At 37.3% G+C, this 19,198-nt stretch overlaps 1 protein-coding gene across 2 annotated transcripts in view; it reads right to left on the reverse strand.

The window, feature by feature from the left end:
* ndst4 (N-deacetylase and N-sulfotransferase 4) overlaps window positions 1-19,198 on the reverse strand; it is a 149,355-nt gene that overhangs the window by 17,514 nt on the left and 112,643 nt on the right. For both annotated transcript variants that reach the window (XM_016994116.2, XM_062983498.1), the window contains exons 7-8: window positions 5,881-6,063; window positions 1,983-2,079 (exon numbers count right to left, since the gene is read on the reverse strand). In XM_016994116.2, the coding sequence (XP_016849605.1) occupies window positions 1,983-2,079; window positions 5,881-6,063 (280 nt within the window). The remainder of the gene's footprint in view (window positions 1-1,982; window positions 2,080-5,880; window positions 6,064-19,198) is intronic.

Raw genomic sequence — 19,198 nt, forward strand, 5'->3', positions numbered from 1 at the left:
AAATAGTTTATGATTGCCTTCTTTTATACCTGGCAAGTAAGCTTATCTGATCAGGAAATCACCTAAATATGTAATTGTGAGGATGAAAACTACTGAAACCATGATTATGAGCATGTTTCTTATCAGATATGAGATTGTGAGGCCATAACAATAAAGCTATTGTTAATAAACAGCCGTATAGTGAGTCATTGATCCAGGGACTGGATATGTTGTCTGTTGTCCAGTGAGTGCCTCCCCAAGGCTGCCTGCTGAATGAAAATATAAAACAGCCTACGAGGTCCCCGGTGGGCATAAAGGCAATGTATAATCCTTGGCTCTTTGTCAGAGCCCAATTCCAGTAACTGCATTCTGAAGTTCCTTAGTGAGATCACCACCAAAAGCCTTAAGGGCACAAAGGCCCTGTTAACCCCTAACTGGATCCAGATCCATGCCACAGGACCAAAGTTGCAACAAGAAAATGCAAATGACAAATTGCCATAACAAAGAGGTGCATGGGTGGGAAGTCAGTCACAGGCCCCTTCTACAATGCCATAAAAAATCCAGATTATCTGCTTAGAACTTGATTATATGGTGGCATAAACTCATAAAATCCAGTTCAAAGCAGATAATCTAGATTATCTGCTTGAATGAACTGGATTATATGGCAGTGTAGAAGGGGCCACAGAGTTCTGCAAGTGCTACTTTTTGCATTCCTTGACAGCCTGAGGAAAGTTTCTATCCTCTCCCAAGGTCCAATCCAATCGGTTGGGATTTCCTTTCAGTGCCTGCAAAAAGTACATGGATCTCTGGGAGGAAGATTGGCACACGGAGGGAGGGTGGGGACGATGACAGAGAGAACTTTGTGCCTCACCTTGCCCCCTTCTTGCAACTCTATAAGCCAGTTTCCAGAGACAATTATGTGGCTGGAGCCTGTTGAAGTAGTCTTCACTGATTAAGGATTATTCTTTCCTTTTAGTTTTTAGAGAGGCAGGAATTACAACCATAACAATAAAATTGCAAGAGCATGCTGCAGCCATTTTTGCTTAATATTCCTAGGCAATATATGAATTGCTTTTCAAATATATGGATCTTGTATTCACTTACCACAGCTTTACCCATAAAAACATGGCTGCACTCATTTTTAAAAGAATAATATGTACTTTAGTTTTTTTATTAATGCAATGCTCCCTCACAGTACTGGCAAAGCTATTTTCTTGCCCCCTTGATTTCCTTCTCATCAAAATAGAAGCATACTATTTTGTTTCTGCCTTTAGATCACATCATATTTACTCAGGAGACTGCCTGGATGACAGAATGTCTCTCTTTTGTGTACCAGATTATATACTTCTCATCTCTTCATCAGTATTTTCCCTTCAAATCTACAAATATCAGACAGTTCCAAAACACAACGAAGAAAAGCATTTATTTAGGAAACAGCAGGAGTGATTTCATCTTGAAGATTGTTACCAGATCCAATCTATGGATGTTTTATAGATGAAAACGAAATCGCAGCGTTGGAAATTCATCATAAGAGAGAGAACAACTCTTGGGAGAATTATATTTTCTAAATTTCTTCATTAAAAGTGCCCCCTGTTCAATTCTGGAACATATCCTGCTCTATGGAAAAGTCCTACATAGCAAAAATTGATGCCTATGTACAGGCGTCAACTGTTTTCCCATAGTACATAACTGTCTTGAGTTTGAATCAATTTATTAACCACCAGTGGATGTGATTAGTAATGCCAGAGTGAGCCCAGACTGGATACACAGAAGAGTAATCTGATGTCGAGTTCAATTCAGTGAAGATTCACCAAAATCGAACTCTTGGTGAAACATTATTCATTTAAGGCAGAGAAAAGAAAGATTTTTTTTTTTACTATGGCGTTTTTCTAAGGCTCTAATAATTGAGCAAAGTTTTAACACAACCACCCCCTGCAAAGTTTTTTATCTTTAGCTGGCAAAATTTAATGCATTAAAAAAATTATAGCACAAATTTGGATTACCTGTTTTCTGGGGTCCAATCACAAGAAATTTTGGTAGATGGTCACATGTTTTCTCTCTAGACCAGATATCCCTATGGCGTCTGTCATCACATGGATTCTAAATGAAAGAAAGAAGCTTATTACTTCTGGAACATATTCTGCTCTATGTAGCAAAAGTTGTTTCCCACCATGCTAGAATTCTTCCTTCACCACCTCAGTTATGTCTAATGTGATGTCAGATCTGGTTTTAGAGTTCAAGTGTAAGATGAAGCAACCCAATAATAGTTTGGGACAAGGTGAAATGCTTTCAAGGAATTTTATTCACACTACTGTCAGAATTGTGTAATTGTTTGATGTACACAAGTTTGCTGAATTCTACTGTACTCAGACAATGCTACCTAATAGAAACTATCTTGTGGATCAGATCAACCTACTGCTATACCATCACACCCATCCATGACTTTGTTCTAGTCATGCAACAATGTGCTGATGATGGACAGGTTTTATCATTTCCCTTCCCCCATACAGTTCAGCACTCATTCATTACAACCCCTCTAATGCAGTCCCCTATCAGTTCTGCACAGAGTGAAGAAGGCACACTTCCCGGCAGAACCATTTGTCTCGATTTTTCCCCCCACAGCATTTTAAAAAAATTATAAAGAAGCAATGGAACTTGAAAACAAATAGAGTATGGGACCCAAAATAGATTATCTATCTTTTACCAGATTTTCTAAAACTTTGAATATAGCTCTGTGCTTTTTTTAATCAGTTGGCATAATTAAACACATCAATAGATTTGTTTTCAATTCAAAAGTGAGCATAATGGAGTGAATAGTGATATTAACTGAAACTCGGTTTTCACAATGTCAGAGATTGCATATTCTCCAGGGTCACCCAGTAATGGGAAAAGAGGGGGGTCCAAATCTTCTGGTTCCAAGTAGTCTGTTCCTCAAATGTCTAACTTTCTTAACACCTGCTGGTTCTTTTTCTTCCTGCCACTGCCATCTACACCAATGAAGTTGGTGTACTGTACCAAAAGGGTTCAAGTCATAACATTAAATTCAGACATAGATATACTTGTAGTAGAGCTAATGGAATTATACTTTTCATGATTAAATGGTATGGGTTTCAATGGATCTTCAGTAGGTGCGAATAAACCTGGACCCAATCCAAATAGGTAATAATACATACTTCACAGATAAAAGGTCAAAGATTCAATTCCTGTGGTCTCCAGATAAAAATGGAAAGGACTGTGTCTGAAACTGTGGAGAACTGATGCTGGTATGTATAAGCACTTTTGGTCTGGGCAGGCCTGTGATTTAAATCCACGAGGCAGCTCTCTTTGTTGCTGGGTTTCATCTTTTTTGGGTATCAGGAGTGGGAATTGTATGGTCTTCCAGATGCTATTGAAGTGCAACTTTTAGCAAGTTCATTATTAACCATGATGGCTATGATGGCTATTCCAGTAAGGAGTTGCTGTTTTACAACATTTGGAGGGCCACATTATTCCAATACACTGTGGGTTATGGTACAATATACGTGACAGGAATAGAAACTTTTCTGCATGGCTTTATCTCATGGTAATGCGACAGTTGAATGTTGTTTATGTGAGTCGGACTGATTTTACAGGTTGTGCAATTTCATTGTTTTGATGGGAAGGAATATGTGATTGCCTATGAACCCCTGGAAAGTGGTTCCCATGTCACAACTATAGTATACAGTGCCACCTTACTAAGCAGCCATTTTTTTTGTCAGCTACTCATACTGTATATACATAGTGGCAATATTGGTCTCCTCCACACAGTTTTGACATGAAGATGATTACTGCAAGATAAATTTTGCACTCAGTGCTATGTAATTAGATTTTATGTTTGACTAATAGAAAGCTTTGGTTCATCTGATTTCATTTCTTCCTTTAAATGGAGTGATCAGTACAATTGGTATATAAAGTTAAATGTGAAGCCAAGTGGCAGATAAGTTTCCAATATAAAGTGTTTAGCAATATTCAACATTTACATGATGGTATGAATAAAAAAGGCTGGGTGGGGGGGACGGGGACAAATCACTGTTCAGGGTTATTCAGCAATTTATCTTTCAACCATGTGTTAATGAGAAATAAAAATGTGAGAAGAAAATGAAAGAAGCCTCTTCAAAAGAATTATCATGCTGGAATTTCCTTTGTATGATATGCAGTGGGCTAGAGATTCAGATGGTAGTGATCAAACAACTTTATTACAGCCTACAGACACCATGGCCTGAAGCAAGTGGATAATCCTTTCTAACAGCAATGTAAATTGTAGTGAAATTTCCCTTTTAAGTATATAAGGAGCTGTCGCATCAAATCTGACCATTGTTTCATCTTCTCCAGCACTGCCTAGTGGACTTCATGTGGGATGGGGAGTTGAAAAAAATCTTCATTTCATTCTATTTTTTTGTTTCATTTTCAGAAGCTGTATTACACACATTTCTATTTGTTATTTTCTTACTCGCTTCATTACTCTTTTGTTAGTTTATTGTATTTCCATTTCTAGTTGAATTTGTATTATAATGTATGATAATATAATCTTATCTTCTAATGGCTGTAGCCATGGCATTACCTGTCCAAAAGACACAAACTTTCTAGGTACTGTACTCCTACCATAATAAATCAGACCTGTCAAGGTTCAGAGTCAACAGAGAGTCCCCATTTTATACACAAAAGCAAATGACATCTTCTAAACTTAACAATGCTTATTTCTTTAGAGAGCAATGTTCCATGGTTTGTCCCTTGAAGAGCATCCTCAAATCTCCTTACTCCTATAAAATGTTTCTGGGATAAATTGGTTTATATTTTGCCACTATATACTTTGTTGAAGAGAAGTAGCTTTATTTATGGAGTTTGTTATAAAATGACACTTTAAAGAGGGACCATAGGGCAAAATAGGTGCCCTGTACTCCTTGCAAAAGGAACTCTACCTCCACTGGAGAAATGGTTCAGGGACCTTCAAATTTCCAAGCAAGGTATGATTGGCAAGTTATGTCCTGTGGCAGTTACCACAAGGAAAGGAATAGGGGAGATGAGAAATAGACCTCAACAAATTAATATTTCCTGTGCAGTCGTGAAAGCCAACAAGATGCCATAACTAGATCGCCTGTGGGAATCCTTTCATGCTACATGATTATAACACTATGATTCCACATTCTGTGGAATTCAGGGATTTGCAGTTTAGGAAGTGGTATATAGAATTCTCAGAGATAATTTGGTGCTTTATCAAACTACAAGTGCCAGGATTCCATATAATATTTATATGGTAATTAAAGTGGAATATAGTTGTATAATTGTGTAGTGTGAACCTATTCCCCATGGATACAGGGGTCATATAGTATGTTCAAAAATAGCTATGTTCATGGAACGCGGGGTGAATAGGGAGGGAATCATTAGTCTTAGGGGAGAAAAATAGTTTTGAACTGCCCAGAACAGTGATTGTAGTGTCAGTAATTCTACATCATAGTACAATTTGTCTATTGAATTTGTCTCTAGGCATGGTGTTTGTGGTTCATGAAAACATTGTAACATGAAGCTTCTTTTATTTTCTAAATAAAAGACACAAGGGAATATCTCTCTCTTCCCACTTGGCTCCCTTTTCTCTCTTTTCTGGTGAATAACATTCAAGCTAATAGCTGATATTTGCAGCCCGGCTCCAGACAGGTACTAATGAAGGTAACGTGACAGCCAGTTCCTTATCTGTTAGCTAATATATTCATTGGCCAAATTGCTGACTTTGAAAAGGAAATTAAACGAACCTCACAGGCCATTTAAAACTGATTAAAATGCCTTAATTGGCAGACATTGCTTTTCTAATTTTCTCCCAGCAGTCTTCCCTGCAACAACATCTCAAATGAATGTAGGGTTCCCACTGTTCACTCAGTGGGAGGTTACCTGCCAGAGCGGATTTTTTTGCTCAGGGAAAAGCTCAAAGTACTTGTAAGCTAGCTGAACCGGTGGGAGGGTCTGCAGCTTCAGGTTAGTCCAGGTTTGAACAAAGCTGGCCAGGTTGAGAAATGTGTATAAACCTAGCCGGTCGTTTCCATAGTTTGACAAGTGAGTCATGAAGATACTGATCTGAAAAAGGTAAGAGACAAATGCTTGTTAATAGTAGTAGTAGTAGAAGGAGGATATCACTAGATGGCAGCAGCTGTATTTTCAACTATAAGTTAGAAATACACTTACTGGTATGCATTTAAAATGCTCTGCAACCTGTTGGCTTCTATCACAAAGATTTGCAGAGGTATTGTGTGCATGAACAGGTTTTTGTTCACTTAAAAGAAATGAAAAAAATATAGCAGCTATTTGTAGCCTCTTCACAGGTAGCACCATACTTTTTCCCAGCTGGAGCACATTGAGTAGCTGTAGTTTCCAAAATCTTTCTTACTTTTAACTGTTAAATACAGAGACATTTGCCGATATTGTGAGACAGTAATAGGAACAGAGGGAATCTAAGCCTGGTCTGTGTGTATTTAGTCCATTTTTCTTTGTCTTCAAAGTATGACAACACAAGAATATTGCATAATTGGTTAGAATCCCCAAAGTTACTATTTAGCTAAAAAAAGTGCCTTCAGCAATGGGGATTCCTTTGACAAAGATATAGATGTTTCATTGCTGTAGCACTTGTATCTAATAGCTCAGATGTCACCACTGAATGCTGCTTGCTACCAAATGGGCAAAATGATTTCTTCACTTACTTCCAATGTACTAGATTTTGGCACATAGAAATGCTAGATTATAACTTCTAGAACCCCCTACTCAGCAGGACTACTAACAAGGTTGATTAGAAGATTCTGGAAGCTGTAGTTTAAAAATAACATTTCAAACTTTTGAATCTGATGTAAGACAAAATGCCAGTTTGCTTTAATCAGTTTATAACTTTTATTTTACATTTCATAATTAATACTGCACGGGAATGTACTAATTTTGTTCTTGAAGGAAGCAGTAAGTATCACAATCTTTGAGACATGGGATTTTGTTGCACAATGCCTTGTGATTCTGTTGCCAGTCTACCTCCTCCCCATGATAAACCAGTCCCCTCACTATTGGTGGGGAAACCCATCAATAACTGCAGATCCTGCCATGTTCCCATGACCCATTTTGCTTCATGGGACCATTCCACTAATGTGCTGGCATTTTCCTCTCCCCCGCCTCACTATTCCTGAGGCAGTGATTATTTATTTCACATTTTAATTTATTTTTTAAAATAACTTCAAGTGGAATTGTGACATTGTCTAATATAAATTATATTTAAAAATTGCAGTACAGCAATGTGTGGGAGGCTGGAGTTAAGAAGTTGTGCAGAACTACAACTCCTGGGCCACACATGAGTGAATTGGTAAAATTGCACCAATGCAGAGATGTGTGATAGTGAGGGTGTTCATCTCAGCATGTTGCCATTCTCACTATGGGATAGTGGCTCGTGAGATAAAGTTCGCAGTGCTTTCCAACGAAAACAGCATTTTCTGCACAGAAAGCAGCATTTTTGTGTAAACAAATTTTTGGAGTAGGCATTTTTTGTGTTTCTGCACAGAAAATCATATTTCTGCCTAAAAATATGATTCTCACTGCAGAAAATACTATAGCTTGGGATTTATTCTTTGCAAAATTCACACATGGATGCTCAATAAAAATATTATGCATGAAAAGCAAATGTGTTTTCTATTAAAAAATCCGAACATGTACAAAATCAAATGTTGTACAGAACAAATTCTGAACAGTAAAGATTTTCATCAGTCCAAATTCTCTTCATCAGGGTTTCCTGACACTTGAGGAACACTTTTTCAACACTTTTTCAAATATTTTCAAGTATTGTTTATAACTCTTCCCCCCTCCCCCAATGATTGAGAGGACTGATGACTTACATATATAAAAGATATTGCTAATAGTAAAAATCTGCACTAAAACAAACAAAAACAACTCCCAAACCTGTTCAAGTGCATTGTAAATCCTACTGACAGCTTAACCAGATAGCTGTACCAACTAGGCAAACAGGTGGGTAATCCAAGTAACAGGTGCACTTAGGAGATAAATGATGGGATTGAGATCAGCTAGTATTTGCTCTTGCCAAGGGACAAATCTGATAGATCAATGTGGCACTCTATTTGTCCTTTATTTCCTCTGACTAATGTGGAGTTGAAAATTGAAATACTGCTTTTTGATGGCTACTACTGCTGGCATGGAAGGAAAGCAGATTTCTCCTCTAGCAAGTTGCCAAAGTGGTACAGAGAGTAAACATATGGGGAAACATCAGTATTTGATGATGGCACATATGTGATGCATACATAAGGTCTCAAATTCAATAACTAGAATACCAAGCTAAATGATTACTTGATAGCAATGATCTATCAGAATCCGATCGGGTCTGATTCGGACTGATCCACTATCCAGATGGGGCATTAGCATCTCTAGAGTATAACTTGCTCAAGGGCACTCAGTGGGTTTCCATGTCCAAGTGTGAATTTAAACCCTAGTCTCAAGAGCCATAGTCCACTACACAAACCACTACACCATGCTGGTTCACTTGGATCTTAACAAAACAGGCAGCATCCAAGTAAAATAGGATTGCTAATAAATATTTTTGAATAAATATAAAAATATTTAGCCTGTGTTTCAGATGCTGGGGCCATTGTGGCACAGCGGGTTGAATTGCTGAGTTGCTGAACTTGTTAACCGGAAGGTTGGCGGTTTGAATCTACAGGATGGGGTGAGCTCCCACTAATAGCCCCAGCTTCTGCCAACCTAGCAGTTCTAAAACATGCAAATGTGAGTAGATAAATAGGTGGCAGGAAGGTAATGGCACTCTATGCAGTCATGCTGGCCACATGACAGGCCAACAGGGAGCTCTGGCATGGGCTGGTCCATGAGCTCATGAAGAGTCAGAAATGACTGAACAAATAAACAACAGACCAACCCCCAGAGTTGGAATCAACTAAACTTAATGTTGAGGGGAAACGTTTACCTTTACTTCAGATGTCACTTCTAAAAATGTTTGGGCCAAATGGTGGGAGAATGAGGGTCTAAACATTTTATTCTAATATTTCAGACTTAATTTCCATGTCTGTGTTGCCTTGTCATGAAGGAACAGGAATGGGTAAGCAAAGGCAGTGAAAAGGGGAATTTTGTAAACACTTTACCCTACTCCAGAAAAGCTTACTTTCACATCTCAAAAAGTTCATGAGTAAACTAATTTTCAGCTCAGCTTTAAATCTGCTCACAATATGTCTGGTTTGCCTAGCACTGAGTTATTATTTATTTATAATTTAATGATAATTCATGGTAGCCTTGTAATTTTATAAGAATCATAGCTCATTGTACGCAGCAATGACATTTTTATTTGAAATAATATTTTTTTCCTCTTAGTATCTTTTCCACATTCTTATTTTATTTCCCTTCTCTATGATTACGGTTTTTCAAATTGTGACATCTCTTTCAAGTAGGAACATCATAAAGGATAATTCACACAGAGATAAAAATTAACTTTCATGAATGCAAAGTCACTGTTTTATCAATAAATGTTCTTTATCTAGTTTTATGTGGATTCAGTCTATTTAAAGATTTGTTACTTGCCAATGTCTATAACTGGATTAACTGAAATTATGATGTACATAGAAAATGAGTTAATTACACAGTTTTCAAGAGATAACAGGAGCAGTAACTGATTATTATATTTTACTTTTGTTTCCAGCAGAATCACTTCTGAATTAAGCAGAGTTAAAGATGTTGGTGGAAATATCAATTTCCTTATGATTGCATTTTTTAAAAAATGCTAAAGAATTGTAGTTATTATGGAATTGTTTGAGTGGTGTAATGAAGAAGGAAAGTTGACATCTCAGGCAGCATCTTCTATATGCTGAGACCCCAGAAACATATTTACCGAAGTAGCGCCAATCTGAAACATCCCCATGCAACTGCCACTAAGGACTTCCCCACCACAAGGATGATTGTCCCACTATAATCTCCTGGCCTCCTGTTTCACTAAAACAAGGCACAGAATGGATTACAAGGCAAAGGGCAATTAAACAGACAGGAGAGGAAAAAAATGGAATGAAAAATGAAGTAAAATCATTGTTGAGTAGTTCTGATCTGTTATAATTTTACAATCCTTGCTGAGCACTAGCCCCACAGTTCCCTTGTTCATTCTCTTGCTTTAGCTTTCATAACACTATTAAACTCTTCATGTAAGTTTGGGCTTCATATACTTAGTGATTCATCCTGTTTTTTCCCCTTTCTCCTTCTGCCTCGAGTTTACAGAAAATATTTGAAAAATGTTAGGTTTTTCATTTCTCTTATTCCATGGAATTGTTTGTGATTGTGCTTTTACAACTACTTCTTAGTGAACACCCTTCCTGTCTGTCTGTATCTTATGCTTAAGCCCTGCCATGTTTTTTTTTTTTTTGAGGGAGTTCAAATGATTGTTATGTATAACCACTAGGCCTGTGCGATCAAATAAAAAATGTTTCAACACTCATTACTAAATTAGGTGAATCATTTCTAAACAATTTCTAAAACATTGTTAGGGGTTTGTGTCATAACTATAACATTACGGGTGTGCAAAATTTTGTTTTTAATTAGTGAGTCGTATCTATTTTGCAAGTTTTATATATACGAACAGAAATTAAGTAACATGGAGTAGGGGACCCATGGAAAAACTTAAGAATCAAAACTCATCCAATACATTTTTGTTTGAATTCTGTAATGCTCGGAAGCCTATCAAAGTCAGTTCCATTTTCAGTACAAGAGATGGGAAGCCAAAAAGGCTGCTATTCCTCTTTAAATTAATACCCTGTTTTCCCGAAAATAAGACATCCCCGAGAAATAAGACCTAGTAGAAGTTTTGCTGAATTGCTAAATATAAGGCCTCCCCCGAAAGTAAGACCTAGTAAAGTTTTTGTTTGGAAGCATGCCCAGCGCCTGCCAAACAGAACACCAGAGCATGCAGGATTAGTAAATGTACATACCAATTGTACATGGAAATAATGGTAGTAACAAGAAATTCTTGATAGGATTCACAGTTTGTCTGGTTATGTTGGTTTGTGATGACAACTACTGTACAGTATATAATAAATGTTCATTTTTTGTTCAACAATAAATGTGAATTCTTCTTCATGGAAAAATAAGACATCCCCTGAAAATAAGACCCAGCACATCTTTGGGAGCAAAAATTAATATAAGACACTGTCTTATTTTCGGGGAAACACGGTAGCCTCTCACCATGAGGAGAGGAAATCTACTTAGTACATTATGGTGGTAATGATTTGGATGTTGTTTATCTTGATTTCAGCAAAGAACTTTACAATTTATCTCACAATATTCTGATTAGCAAACTGATTGAGTATAGCATAGATATGTAGAAACTTTATTGGATGGATTCATAATTGATTGGAAAATCACAATGAAAAAAGCCATCAACAGCTCTGCTTCAAACTGAAAGGAGGCCTTGAGTGTAGTGCCACAAGGTTCTGCCCTGGGGCCATTGGTTTTCAATGTTTTTTATTAATGACTTAGGCCACTTCTATGTTGTTATATAAAATTCAGTTTATTTGCTTTGAGCTGGATAATATGGCAGTATAGACTCATATAATCCAGTTCAAAGCAGATAATGTGGATTATGGGAGACAGGGAACCCTTATTTATTTTGCATATTATACAAAAGTGGAAATAGTAGCTGACACAGTGAAAGATCAAAATATAATTCAAAAAGATCTAGATAAATGAGAAAATTGGGCAGAATTTTAAAAAATGAAGTTCAACAGAAATAAATGAACAAATCTATATTTAGGGCACTCAAACAAAATGCACAAGTATAGGATAGCTGATGCTTGGCTTGAAATTACTACATATGAAAAGGACTTTGAGATTATCATTGGCCACAAGTTGAACATGAGCTACAGCAAAAAGCCCCCACAAATACTAGGGCTGTCCAAATTTTTTTAAATAATTCATTTGTCGTATCTATTTTGTAAGATTCATATATATATGAAGAAATATTTGGAAATGAGAAGGGAGGCCATGCAAAAAACTTAAGATTCAAAACACTAACCTAGGACTTTCGGAAGAGTTGTGTAGGCTTTCTGGGAGTTGAAGGCCAGAACATCTGGGGACCCACAAGTTGAGAACTACTGTTCTAGCTGAAGATCCTGCATTGAAGGTGGAGGTTGAACTGTATAATTCATTGGGCAAGTTCCACCTCTATGATCTCATGATTTTATATTATCTGTTCTGCATGACAGATCAGGAATCTGGCTGAGAGTGATTTCCTTTGCGGTGTGTGTGTGTGTGTGTGTGGAACTTACTTTGCTTTGTAAACATGGAATTGAACTTTAGCCTTGGAAACTTTCTGTGACCTTAAAGGCCTGTTTTCACACCCTTCTTTCTTGCTGTCTAGAACAGCCATTTGTTTTTCATTTTCACTCTGTTAAGGAAGTGCCAAAATGTGCCACTTCCTTAACAGTGGGTTCACAGTGTTTAAAAACATGTCCATTAGTTTCCTAAATTATTTATCAAGCTTTTAGTACATCCATGAGGTGAAGATGGATAGAATTTGGGAGAGAGTGTCTCTCATGGTCCATCCATAGCTATGTTAGAACTACATCCATTTTATTTCACAAAAGGACATTCAAACTATTTTTGTCTTGCTCTGAGCGACATTGCAAATAGAGCAGAGTTAAAATGCTTGAGCTTGTTATAAATTTAACAATAATTTGAATTTTTATTCAACATTCCAGGGACAATCATACTCTTACTTTTGAAATCTGCTGTCTTGGTTTTGATTTTGTAGATCCGTTTCACCTTATTTAACATTTTCAGAATGACAAAAAAAGTCACTTAAAACATTCTTAACCATTTAGGAAATAAGACTTGCTTCTGAATTAAAATGGATGGAATTATGAATATTCTATATTCTATATAGTATATTTTGAACTATATACTGAATTAGAACTCAGCTGAATGTTCTATAATGAATACTCTGAAGAGTAAGAAATATTGCTCTTTGTAGAGGGGTCATGTAAAATACTCTCCATCCCATTCTAGTGAAATATCCTGTAAAGATTTACAAAACAGAAATCATGCCAATAAATGATTAGTGTTTTCATGTACTATTGTTCCATTTTATGTAAATATGTTGTCTACTTGCTTATCTGTTTTTTCCCCTCCTCCTTCTAAAAACCAGATAAATGAACTATACTTTCTACCATTGCTCAATTTTACTTCCAACTTTGTTTCATACTAGGATGTCAGAATGAGGGCAGCAAGCATTGACCTCATTGGAATTTGGCTTTGGATGCTAGCCCTGTGTGAAGAGGTAGATCTCATGAAAGGATATAAGGGGTAAGGATCACAGAAAGGATGGTTTCTTAAGTACAATGTCCTAAAAATGATGGAAAGGGGAGCCTCATAAATTTCCCACTGATGCCAATGGGGCAGATATTCCTGAATCTTTCAATTGCCAAGCTGAAAACAGCTTTTTTTCTATTAACCAATTTTGGGAGGCTCTTGAAAAATGGATCTGAGTGCCCAAAATTCGGATACTGAAAACAGATTGTGGTCCAGCTGAGTTGCACAACTTTAGTAGTCAGTCCAATGAGCCTTGGACAATGTTCTGAATATCCATTAGAATATACCCAGAAATTCCTTAACATTTGCAAAGCTTCTGTTCAGCACAGTGGCTGAAGAGCAAACAAGCACAAAAGAAACAACAGAATTCATAGCATTGTTCACTTATGCAGTTCCCACCATACTGCAGATTTGAGATGTGATGTGAAGAAAGATCTCTTTCCCTTAATTGTTGTTTAGTGTAATATATATATATAATATATATATAATATATAAAATCTGTTTACTTGGTAGCTGAACCCTCTTTATAACTAATCAGATTTGCTAATCCAACTAATTCTTTTGGATATGTTCCCAAGTGTGTGTGTTTGTGTGTGTAATTGGCGGACAACCTGTGGCCTTCCCTGTGCTGCAAGGACTATACTTTCCACCATTCTTCGTTATGCTCTGGAAACTGACTGGCAGCACATGGGGTGCAGACCCAAAATTAATAAGAACATCAGCCCTGGCATTTGTCTTACTCAACTGCTGAGTACGCCTGTCCTGTCTGGCACAAGTCTGTCCATGCAAAGCAGGTGAACATAGCACTGAATGAAACATGCAGAATAATCACAAGATGCCTTAAACCTACACCTGTTGATAAACTCTACAAGCTAGCTAGCATTGCCCCCCCCCCCCCGATGTGTGATGGGAAATTGCTGCTAACTGTAAGAAAAATAAGGTCAAACACTGTGAAAGCCATCCACTGCATAACTATCAGCCTCCTCCCGGTAGATTCAAATCAAGGAAAAGTTTCATGAGAACCACAATTCCTCTTAATGTTCCTCCAGCAACAGCAAAAGTATCCCTCTGGCCAGCTAAACCAGGCAATTCCAACTGGATGGCCCTTCATGAGGGTCTGCCTCCAGGGGCAAACCAAGAATGTGAAACTTGGAAGTTCCTGAACAGACTCATAAGAGGAGTAGGCAGATTAAAAGACAACTTGGCAAGATGGCATACGTGGAGGAATCCTCCACCTTGTGTGATTGTGGAGCAGAACAAACAACTCCGCATATGTATGCTTGTCCACAATGTCCTGCCTCATGTATGGAGGAAGAGTTGTTTAAAGCTATGGACAATGCGGTCGCTGTTGCCCGCTTTTGGTCTAAAACTATTTAGCTGCTTGTGATTCCTTTATTTTATCACTTTTAAATGTATTTATTATGCAATGCTTTTGACACTAAATATATAAATAAAATTGGTTAGGCTGACAAGGGCGGATGAGGGCTGCAGTCCTATAATATTGGATAGGACACACATCTTTAATGTCACTTTTCATAAATAATATATTCAGGAAGCTCTTAGGCCATCTGTACCTTTCTTGTGTTATGTCAAGCTGGTTAATTACTGTTTGCCATTTGAGTTGCTATTTACAAATTACTAACATTTCCCTTAACTGACAAATGCAACCAAAATTATATCCTACATCTGGTGAATTAACAAGTTCCCAGAATCTCACTCATAATATGTGGCTTGTGAATTATTAACAAGTAGTAACTGTTTTGACTTGAGACAGATGAGCTTGTAAATGCTGATCTTCCTGAATAAAGAACCTGGGCAGTGACTTCATTAAAGCAACTCTAAGAGGGCAGCTGTTTGAACAAAGAACAGAAGGTTTTTGCTATATTTCAACTAGCTACTGCTTGACAAACCATTTTTCTTTCCCTGCCAGCACAGGCCTGATTCATTGAAATGGCAATGCATGCTTAAACATAGTGTAATTAAGTCTAGGCTAAACATATTAGACACCATTTGACTGTATACTGAGGACTATCTTAAACATTATGGGACACCTAAAACAGTGCTCATTTAGAAGGAAGGATCACTCAGGAAAATCTAATGAACAGTTGGATCAAATACATATTTTTTCATGAATAAGAAATGCTTTGACTTGAACCAGGATTATTCTTTGGTATTGAGTAATCCTATTTTGAAGGAAATTACATCATTCAGAATCTTCCAGTTGACCATGTCTCAAAAAGTAACTTGTACAAACTCTAGAAATGGGCACAAATTGCTGGGTGATCTTCAAGCCAAAAACCTGGATCCAGTTTGAGTTAGATCCAGCCCCCTTCAAGTGTTGGATATTATTAATGTGACCAAGTTTGAAATCCAAGGTCGGATCCATACTGACAAGGTCAACTTGGTTCTCAATTATTTCCACTGACAGAGAAGCCAGTGTGAAAATCCCGTTTAAAAAATAATATAATAATAATAAAACTTTATTTATACCCTGCCACCATCTCCCCATGAGGACTCGGGGCGGCTTAGAATGTTACAAAGGTAACAGCGCAAATACATTAACAATATACACCGTTTAAAACACAAGAAGATGATAAAACAGAAGTTAAAACAAAGGTTTATACAACAGTAATAATATCAAACAACCACCAATGCGATTCAGTCAACTTCAAAGGTGTGTGTGTGTGTGTGTGGGGGGACTATAGCAGCAATATAAGATAAAATCATTAGATTAAAATACCCCGATGAAAGGAACCTAATAAAATAAAATAAGGGTCATGTTGCCAATTTTAAATTGACTATGAAACAGCATAAGGAAATATGTTAGATTTCCATCTCTCAGTTATATAAGTTAAACAAATTTCCTGACACACACACTGGTTTTGTTGTTGTTGTTAAGTTTATTTATACCCCACCTTTATCTCTGTGGGGACTCAAAGTGGATAAAAAGCCCACACTTTAGTCAAGTTTAAAAAGTGCAATCCAAAAGTTAAAAAATAAATAGTAGTGTGGCTGTTTTGTGTAGTAATTGTTGCTGTTTGTGTGTGCCCTCAAGGCATTTCTGACCAAATGTACAGGCATGCTATTTTCATCATTTTTTACTAATAGGATTTGCTTTTATTCACAGAAGCCCGAGAATCCGTACTTCCAATTTACAATATCTCCTAGGGAAGCAATTTTACTACTTTTCCTTTAGCACATCGTTTGTTCCTTTTCTGGACCTGTTACATAAACTGTAACCAATAGGACCTTTCATGCTGTAATGTTTTGTGTCATTTTCTCTATGTGCATTAGTCTTCTAGTCTTTGATGCCTCAAGCACAAAGACAGACAACAGTGTGTTATCTCAGCATATGAGTTCCAGATGTCACTCAAGGAAAAGTACAGATCTCTAAAATCTGTTATAATTTTCTGGTAGCCAACATCTGCCTTCTCCCTGGATAAGCTCTGCCCTCCTGAATGCTATCCTCCACATTCCAGATTATTTCTCCCTTAATGCCTTGAGGATTTTTCATGAGTAGTTTTGGCATTTCTTGTGGCAAGTTCCACAATGAAATTAATGGGATCAGACAAGGATATGGTCTTCCTGTATAAAAGAGATGGATAGCCACTCCAGAGAAATTCATGAAATGAAACCCACAAAAGGACAATCTAAAACAACATAATTAATAGTGAGGAATGCTAGGAACTGGATTCCACCAGCAGCTGAAAGGCTTCTGTTTTAGAGAGGGAAAAACAATACATATGTAGGGTATTTTTCCTCTTTAGACTTTAGAAGCAACAATCTTGTATTTATCAAAATGTAACTGCAGACCTTCTTTCTCATTGGTTATGCTGATTAGCTTCAATGGAAGTTGTAGTCTATTAATGTCTGGAATGGCACATAGATAATTATAATTTTGGCAAAGGTGCTGTTATGACTAGGAGCTCACTCACTTTACGGAAAGTGTACAACATAGCAACATTTTAGCTTAGAACACGGGGAAGTCTGGAGGACATAGCAGAGGTATATAACACTACCTGACAACCTCTGAGGATGCCTGCCATAGATGTGGGCAAAACGTCAGGAGAGAATACTTTTGGAACATGGCTATACAGCCCAGAAAACAAACAACCCGGTATATAACACTATGTACAGTATTAAAAACAGGAAAAGAAGTTGTTCTAATTCTCTATAATACTAAAATACATAGTAATGATGCTGAATAGGTAGAGATTCAGGATTAGTAGAAGACAGGTCTATGATGGAAATGAACAGAAAGAAAACCCGTTCAACTTTGCCAGTTTAGATGCAGTAATGTTTGCCAATATGCATCTTTAAAAACAAATATAAAAATCGATAGAGGATATAATCTATCAGTACCTATTACAAATTTATGTATCAAAAATTAGTACTCATAATTGCTATATGGTAACTCTCAAGGGAAAGGCAGAATGTCTCTCATTATGTCTTTTTATCACCAGTAGTTGGAAAACATGAATGTAAGTATGCTGTTGTATTAACATTCTGTCTTTAAATTTCTCAGGGAATACATGCTGAAGTAGATAGGCCTTTGATATGGTATTCTCCTGAGGAGAGGAACATCAATTCTCTCTTGATCTTGGAATTCTATGAGAATACATTTGTGTTCTTTGGTTTAAGAAAGTTTATTGATTTGTTCAGTGAGGAATTTCTTTCTCCAGGCCTATAATGGTGGGACCTCTTCACATAGAGTCTCTTCAAAAACACTGTTACATTCATAGTCTTTTTCCTTTCTTCCTCTAAGGCAAATAAACCCTGTGATAAGCCTTTCCTTGAGGATCCCAAGTTCCCAGTGTCTTAGCATCAGCTTCCTTCAGTGGCTGTTCAGGCTGTTACCTCTTAATTCTCTGAATGTAGCCATGACTCCTAAGCCACCACTGTTGAATGGGCTGTCTATCTCATTTTCTTTAGCAGTGTCTAGAGAAGTGTTTCTCAAATTCTGCTCCTCCGGGTGTTTTGAACTTCAGCTCCCAGAAATCCCAGCCAACTCACCAGCTGTTAGGAATTGTGGGATCTGAAATCCAAAACATCTAGAGGAGCACAGCTTGAAAAACACTGGTCTAGTTGCAGGAAGCATTATTGGTTCTGGTATCTCCTGTCCTGGCCAGAATGCTTACAAAGCCAAGTTGGTTCTTTGTTCCTCCTCCTCTCCTTTAACACATCCCTTTCCATTAACTCGTTCCCCCACAAGGGTAGTCTTTCTAAAGTAGTCCACCACAACCATACTCTTTCCCAGATGTTTCAGATTACCCTTCTGAGGCCAACAGGTAGATTAATTGTGTTCTCTTTTCTTTACTGAACCCTCTTGTCAGTTTTTTTACTTCCTCTTAGATGCACAGGTAAGTTTTACTCTCGTGAGTTCCTCCAGCTTCGTCACCATGGCTCTTCTTATACTCAGGGTCAAACAGAATGTTGTAGGAAGGAAAAGGGGCAGAAGACATAGAAAAAGAGATAATCCTGCTGAATGTGCTCTCCCTGCTTGGTAATAACTTCAAAAACTGACATCCCTTTCTCTGCAGGTATAAATTATAGGTTATCTGCTGCCTAGGTCTCAGTCATGTTTGATGTATTTCCTTCTTTACTAGCTGAGTTCTGCTTGATCATCCAATACAACCTCTACACTGGCTTTCACAGAAAATCTTTTCTGCCTCTACATGTGTGACAGAGATGAAAGTCTTAGCACAGCTCATTTCTGTGGAGATAAGCCTGTAAGCTGCCCTGAGAACTGCTTTAAAAATGTATCCCATTTTTCAAATTTGTGAATATAATGCAATTATTTGTTGTCTTGAATGAAAACATAAATTCAATTTTTCATGAGAAAATTCATAGCAAAGTTCCCCAAGAGCATTCATTA

The sequence above is a fragment of the Anolis carolinensis genome, chromosome 5, assembly GCF_035594765.1.
Source record: "Anolis carolinensis isolate JA03-04 chromosome 5, rAnoCar3.1.pri, whole genome shotgun sequence".
NCBI classification, from domain to species: domain Eukaryota; kingdom Metazoa; phylum Chordata; class Lepidosauria; order Squamata; family Dactyloidae; genus Anolis; species Anolis carolinensis.